At 31.6% G+C, this 8305-nt stretch overlaps 1 protein-coding gene across 1 annotated transcript; it reads left to right on the forward strand.

The window, feature by feature from the left end:
• The first annotated feature begins 28 nt into the window (after positions 1-28).
• Positions 29-7516, forward strand: LOC149421508 (ATPase family gene 2 protein homolog B-like). The gene is made up of 8 exons (XM_089634716.1): positions 29-877; positions 985-1165; positions 1244-1449; positions 2433-2630; positions 3892-4123; positions 4232-4432; positions 4789-4931; positions 7109-7516. Exons 1-8 carry the CDS (start codon positions 128-130, stop codon positions 7514-7516), a joined length of 2319 nt encoding a protein of 772 aa, XP_089490842.1. The 5' UTR covers positions 29-127.
• Positions 7517-8305: the final 789 nt, after the last annotated feature.

Consider the following 8305-nt stretch of genomic DNA (forward strand, 5'->3'; position numbering starts at 1 on the left):
GGTTTTTAATGTTCTATGACGGAATCTGACAGTTGTTGTCAGTTGCACGTGTTTAATTGTTTACTTTTTGTTAGTGAAAATTATAGAAAATAACCTGTGATTGTCAATTGTAAACAATCTATGTGAAATGGAGCTAATAACGGAAAAATTGGAAAACTTAACTTTCGAGAAATTACTTCATTTAAAATTATTGAATAAGGACAATCCAATAAACATTCAGAAAAGTTACATTTCAAAGAATATTTTCCACGAGCTGTCGTGTAAACCTGGGAGTACTGTCTCAATCAAATCTTCATCAGCCTTTCATCTCTGTAGAATATACCCGAAAGCATTATTAAGTGAAGATGTAATCGAATTCGATCAAAGTGTAGAGCACATCTTTCCTCAAAAATATATAGATCATTGTCATAGCATAAAGTTATCCGATATACATGCTTTGAACTCGGATATTGTGGTTTTAAAAGACATCCAAGTCGGTATAATTTTCGACTCAATTAAATCTATTCAATTGTGGAAGAAGCAGCCAAACGAACTGGCCAATTTATTGAAGAGTTTTATTCTTAAATTGTTTGTATTCTCAAATAACTGCTGCATCGACCTAGTAAACTTACCAAAGCGCCAGAAAATGGGAATCAACAAAGTAGAAGTTACTTTCAGTTCAGACACACCTGAAGCAATTTCAATAGGAAAAGTTAGTTCACGAACTAAAGTTACAATATTGAGGCAGATTTCTCAGTTTCAATATGATCAAACAAATTCAAAAGTGATTGATCTTTTTGCACTGGAACGTCCTCTAAAAAGGCTCATGGAAATTATAAAATTGAATGAAATCTTTAGTAAAATGGACTCTAGCCAACACTTTCCCCCCACAAAACAGGTATAAATTAAAAAAAGATTCATATAAAATAAACCATTCAATTTGAATATTATAACTTTCTCAACGAGTTGTTTTAACAAGATAATAAATTGTTAAACCTATTGTAGATACTTCTCGTTGGACCATCCGGTTGTGGCAAGTCTTCGCTAGTTCGCCATGTTGCCCAGAAAACTGGTTGCACTGTGGTCACTATTCTAGGACATGAGGTCAACAGAAGTGAGCCGGGAGAGACCGAATCTGCTCTCCGGGACCTTTTTGAGCAGGCCTTTCAATATGCGGAAATGTCAGGTAGAAAATATGGATCATATTCAGCAACTTTGATTGTTAAATTATTTGTTTTTTCCTACCCAAGATTTTTGTTTTCAGGAAAATGTATCATTAACCTTGAAGAAATGGATAATTTATGTCCACGGAGACACGGCAGTGCTGCTCACATACAGAGAGCTGTTTCACAACTTCTGCTCTTATTGGATAAAGCTCAAACAATTCCTGGTATTATTGTGATTGCCACCACCAACAAACCTGATGCGTTAGAACCATCCGTTCGAAGACATGGACGTCTTGAAACTGAGGTAAATACAAAAGTTAGATTTACTCTCCAAATAATATAGGATTTTTCCCTTTTATTCAACATTAATTTTAATATAATAATTCGTATAATGTTACCAACATATTATAAATAAATCATTTGCAAATGCATTCACAGTCGCTCGACCCACTTGTATTACAGTAAATTCAATTCAATCTCAACATTCTTCAGCAATACATACACGACCAACTATCAGACACACTCACTGACCAATAGGATGCATGATCTGGGCAACAAGTATGGGTGTGCTATTTATTTATTTATTGGCTCCATTTATAGAATTAAGCATAATCTATACCAACACTTTGTCGAATCCTACAAATTAGAGTAGCGTTGGTAAATTAGTTTTTATGTTTTGTCTTATATGTAGTGTTGTTGTAATTTCTTTTTTACTTTATGTTACTCTTACGTTTTACTAATATTGCTTCATATTTAGTTTTTTTTTTCCCGTTAATTATTTCTTAATATTTTCTCATTATATTTCTAATCACAATTTTACAATTGTGTATTTTGTACCTACTTTACAATGGATTACATCTATTTACTCTCAGTATCTCCTGTATAATACAGATATTCTCCTATGTACACTGCATCATGTATCACTTTTATGTAAAAGCCTTTTTAGGCGTATAGGTATATATAAATAAATCTCCTGGCAGAAAATGAACTTCAAGCTGCTTCACAACTTTCTAACCAATCACCACTCTACCCCTTGATGAGCGAACCTTGAAATATATATTTTCTACGAACCTTGGATCATAACATCAAAAATATTTCGACATATTTCGTATCGAGGTATTAACTATAAAAAAAAAAATTAAAAAAAAAAAATCCTGCTTCCTGTTATTTTTCCTCCTTTATTATTATTATATTCTAGCTATAAACTAAAGGAGTACCTAACCATTTTAAATTTTTTTATTTTTTATTAAAGACTGTCTGACAACTAATATTCTCATACATTTTCAGATCTACATTGGGCCTCCTAATGAAGTGCAAAGGGAAACCATAATACAACATTTGATAAAAGACTTGCCTCTACTGTCTTTAGAGAGTGATATCAAACAAGCATTATGCAAGTGTATTGCAAGCATGACCCCCGGATACGTCGGGGCAGATTTAAATTTGCTCTGCCATACTATTGCGTGGAAAATGTCAAATAATCAGGTACTTTTAATCATTTAAATTATGAATGCTTTTTAACTTCTCGGGACTCGCTGACATATTGAATGTTATATTTCAAGATGCTGTCAGATAGTTGGAGAATTTGTGTGTGTCTCCGCTTCACAATAAAATCCAAATAAATGGAATATTTCTGAACGTATCCGAAAACTGAAATCTGTTTTCGAAATGTGATGTACGCTTAAAACTTTTATTATTCGAAAAAATCATATAATTTTTAACTATTAAAATTTTGAAATCAAACATAAAAGTTTTAAAAATGGCTCACCTAAAATTGCAACCTCACTTTTTTGTCGTTTGATATATAAATAATTAATAAAAAATTCATAATTTTTCTCGTATTGCAGTTGGAACCTTTAGTTTCATAGAGATAGGCATTTTAATTCTTCTGTGGTTACCTTCTGGATTTGAATATAAAGCGTGGTGTTTTCTCTTTCTAACACCGTTTAGTTCATATTTCTCACCACGACAGTAAGTGAGATTCAATGATTTCTATAAATCCGTATGAGCTGTTCCCAAAAGTGAACAAATCAACTCTGTGTGTAATAGCTGTTTGTTCGCAAAACTGAAAAAATTAGCCTGTGTCGTTAAATATTAATATAAAACATTGATTATTATAAATTAGGGTCCTTTTAAATTAGACTCCGTTGTTTGAGAACAATTCGAATAATTTTATTCACAATGAATAGACAATTTTTGCAAAACATGAATGCTTTTTACAGTGAAATACACTAGGTACAGGTCGGTTCCTGTGTTTCTTTAGGGAAGGTGAAACCTTTGATTGTTCAATGGCGAGAGAGCGTTTTTAAAGGAAACCTAACTTTTTATATGAAAAAGACTGTTGACAAACTACATTGACACAAATTCAACAGGCAGCAATACAGGAATTGATTTTGCCGACGCGACTAACAAACAATAATAAATAGCAGAGGCGAGCACCTTTCATAAATAATATAACCTAACCTTCACAGGTGGCACTAGTGGTATATAATGAATCCAATGTACTGTGATCAAAATAATACATACAAAATGATATTTCGAAATGATTTTAATCGCTTCTCCTTTTAAGCAAGATTGCAAATAATAAAATTTCTGTATATACATACATGTCATTTTTTTTCTCTGAAAGTTTTCTCTCTGTGATATTCTCACGATAGATAAGCTTTTGAGTGGTGAATAACGACAAAATAAATGTGAGTCCACTTTTTTTTCAACATTAAAAAAATAATATTATTTATGAATCTAGTGTGAACAGCTGAACTACACATTTGAGTTTTGGAAGGATGAATTCAGAAAAGTAATTTCGAACATGACTCCCGCCTCACTCAAAGGAACTCTCGGTGTTGTGACAACTGGCAACACAACTTTCAATGAACTAGGCGGTCTGGACGATATAAAAAAATCTCTAGAATTGGCAATACTCTGGCCTATAAAACATTCACAGGCATTTCAACGTTTGGGCATACCAAGACCAAGGGGTAAATCGTTTTTTCTTTGTAGTACCTACTTGCATGACTAAAAAATAATATATTATGTAACATTATTCAATTTTTTATCATGGCTATATTGAATTTTTGTTTATTCAGGAGTGCTTCTCTATGGTCCACCAGGTTGTGCTAAAACTTCATTAGTGAGAGCTTTGGCAAGTTTGGGCACTTTTGCCTTGCTGTCTGTGTCTGCTGCTGAATTGTATTCTCCATACGTGGGAGATGCAGAGCGGCTTATTTCACAGCTGTTTCAAAGAGCGAGAGAAAATTCCCCATGCATTCTGTTCATTGATGAAATAGGTAAGAACATTATAATTATGAGTTTTTTGGCTGCTATCTTTGTATGTGATTGCAAGATTCTTTCTGAATTTAATTGCGATCGAGATAGTGTCTTGGATTAAAAAAAATTAAGTTTAAATATGGGTTAAGCAATTGAAGATTATGTTGTTCGAAGTATGATATAGTTAAATATGACCGAAGATTATAAAGTCGAATTAGCTCAGTGGTAGAGAAAAACCCCTGCAAGGCTGAGGTACTGGGTCCAATTTCTAGATGCGACTGAATCTTTTTCTATGTTTTCTATTTTACATTTGAGAGTTATAAATATTATCTTCAATCATTGAATAATATTATTATTTTGTGTTCTCTTTCTTAAGATGCCCTTGCTGGTTCTCGTGGAGAAGCTAACCAGGTTAATTCAGAAGTTCAAGATAGGATCATAGCTTCATTACTAACGCAAATGGATGGTGTCGGACATAGGATGATAGCAGCAGATATGAACAAAGACATTTCAGAAAACGTAAGTATCTAGAATAATATGCATCCTGACTATTTCTTTTATAATTTCATTAAAAGTATCAGATAATTAAAACCGTATTGAACCTTTTTGTATATTCTATGTACAGTGGTTATATTTACTATGATATTGGTTATGTTATAAATAATAAGAATATACATTCATTCTAACACAGCATCACGCTCATTGGTCAAATGCACTGTACATATAGTTTTGTATTATAGACGAACCAGCGGATGCAATCTGTTAGCCATAAGTTGATAATAGTTTGTCTAGTCTTTTAGTTAGTAATAAGAATATGATATTATCAGATGGGGCAGTGCAAATGACAATATCCTAAAATCACTCATTAAAACCCAAAAAGCTATAATGAAAATTATTCTGAAAGTCCCTGTAAGAACCAGCATTGACGAAATCTTCACAAACTTATCATGTCACTTAAACAACTCTATTCTAATACGATACTAGTTAGATTCATAAATACAAAACACAAGAAATTACAACTAACACATCTTAGATCATACGACGCACGTCATGATTACTTTAAGATTAATACACTTAAAATAAGAAGGCAATTGACTGACCTAATATGTTTGCATAAAATTATCCACGGCCATCTTGATACCTCATTATGTCTTAGCAATATTGAAATAAATGTCCCCAATTCCCATTGTTTAAGACACCATAGGATTTTTCACCTGAATATTTTCAAAAATAATATCGCCTACTTTAGCCGTCTGACCCAAATGTGTAGACTGTATAATAAGATTGAGTGCGCTGAAGTAGATATTTGTGTCGATAATTTGTATGGAAAAAATTCTGCTATTGTTAAATAATATGTTGCACTGATTAATATTATGTATTACTTGCGGCTCTTACTTGTCTGTAATATTTGTATTTCATAATTATTTTTAATTTTGAATTTAAAAAAAAAAAAAAATTATATTTTAATCTTTATTTAGGTACATGAGAATTAATGTGTCTTTGTATGTGTATTTGTATGTTAACTGAGTTTTTATAACTGGATTGTTCTCACGTAAGTGAGATCATCTGTAAAAACCCAATATAAATAAATAAACACATATATTAAAAACACTAGATCTCTGTATATTTATTGTTATTAAGTTTAATTTGTAGAACTCCATTTTATTTTGTTATTTTTTATATATTCAATAATATTGTTATTGGGTTTATAAAAACAGTTTATTTTTAAACAAGTTCTGCTGTGTAATTATTATTACGCGTGACAGCTGTTTCGCCCTCTAAAGGCATTATCAAGCTGTCACGCGTAATAATAATTACACAGCAGAACTTGTTTAAAAATAAACTGTTTTTATACACCCAATAACAATATTATTGAATATATAAAAAATAACAACAACAAAAACAAAAAAAAAAAACTAGATTTCTGGTTCAAAAACATTTTTTTTTAAATTTAATATTTGTATGTTTTTTACAATAAATATACAATTTATACATGTTATACAGTGTTATAAAGGTAAATAATAATAGCTTTTCCTCACCATAAAGAGACGAGGCTCTTGTGTTTGGTGAGTGAATCCTAGCTCAATTATATGGAATCACGTAAGTAAGTAAATACTATATTTGCAAAACCAAAGGGATAAAATTCATATCCAACAAGCAACTACAAATACAACATTTGGGCAAAAAATCTTCCCATTCTATGGTACTAAACTCTACAACAAAATCCCACTCTCATTCAAAACTCATAACAATATTTTAACATTTAAATCTCAAATAAAAAGCTGGATACAAAACATAGGGAGATCAGATAGATAATATACTGACACCAAATAAGGACTAAAACAAAAAAACATCTTGTAATATATTCATAATTATTTGAGAAAAAACACTATTCTATATATTTACTTTATACTATCCACATGACTAAATTTTAACCATATGTAAGTGAAATCCTCAGCACGGGAGATCCCAGTGAGGATATCATTGTATCTATTTGTTACAACAACAACAAAAAGATAACAAAGTGCTTATTATTATTATTAAAGATAGAGCATTTCTATAAATATATTATTTATTTGTATACCGCCCTTGAGGTGATTTTTCACAAAAACGGAGCTATACAAATCATCCAAATATTATTATTATGTTGGTGTATATAAAAAAATTCATTGTGATATTTTTCTCTTTTTTTTCAGGATTTTGAAAATTCAGATGATGGCGTCATTGTTATCGGGGCGACCAATCGTCCAGATATGGTGGATGCTGCTTTGATGCGTCCCGGTCGATTCGATAAACATATCCTTGTTCCTCCACCTAACACGAAAGCAAGAATTGACATTTTGAAAACATGTACTATCAAAATGCCCCTTGCAACAGATGTAGATTTAGATATAATAGCATTGCAAACTGAATTTTACTCTGGAGCGGATCTTAAAAATATCTGTTCGGAAGCTGCAATGATAGCAATGACTGATGAAGGTATGGAAGTTGCTACAATAAAGGGAGAACATTTTACCAAAGCTCTTTCTGTAACTAGACCTTCCCTTACTGAAGCAGACCTTATAAAATATGCTAATTTTACGTCAAATAAATTGTTTACTTAATATTTATATGTTCAATTATTGACTAGCTATACTCCGCCAGGCGTTGCTATGGCTCAGTCTGTCTGTGCAGATGGAGAAACAATAGCGCGTGTTGCTTTTACGCCAAATGGCAGTTTTTAAAAAAAACACATTTTTACCTTGTCACAGATGACGTGTAAAGCATGGTTTTACCTGACATCTATATAATATAGGTATATAAAAACACACAGGTATTTTAATGCAACGTTGTATCAACATTTAAAAGCAATTGGTGAAGAACTTTCGGAGATTTAACAACAAACATTTGTATTTATATCGGTAGATAGTCTGTTCCAAACTGTCAAACAAGTTTGAAAATCATTCTGGGGCTGTGAAACATAACATTGTCTCATTATATTATTTGACACCACAAGTGATTTCAACTAAAGTATCTTCTTCAGTAAAATATTCTACCTCAATACCGTCTCAAAATCGACTATTGACTCAAAATCTCTGCACATATTTGAGATAATGTTTCATTGATGTTTGCGTTACAAGACACTTCTATCAAAGCGTTTTTTGGGCTGCTACCCTCTATCCTGCCATAAGGAGTAGCATAATTTTCAAATATCGCTCGGCTTGCAGATCATGGCACACCATCTAGGCCAGAGGTCGGCAAACTTATTTGCCAAAGAGCCAAATATGTACATTACAACGATTTAAAAAAAAATAAGAGCCAATTATAAAAGCATTATAATAATCAGTTAAGTATTTTAATATTAAGTATTACACTTTTACGTAATTATGATGTATTACCTATTCAAATATTAA

The sequence above is a fragment of the Hesperophylax consimilis genome, chromosome 8 (genome assembly GCF_061612785.1).
Source record: "Hesperophylax consimilis isolate HC1 chromosome 8, BYU_Hcon_1.0, whole genome shotgun sequence".
NCBI classification, from domain to species: domain Eukaryota; kingdom Metazoa; phylum Arthropoda; class Insecta; order Trichoptera; family Limnephilidae; genus Hesperophylax; species Hesperophylax consimilis.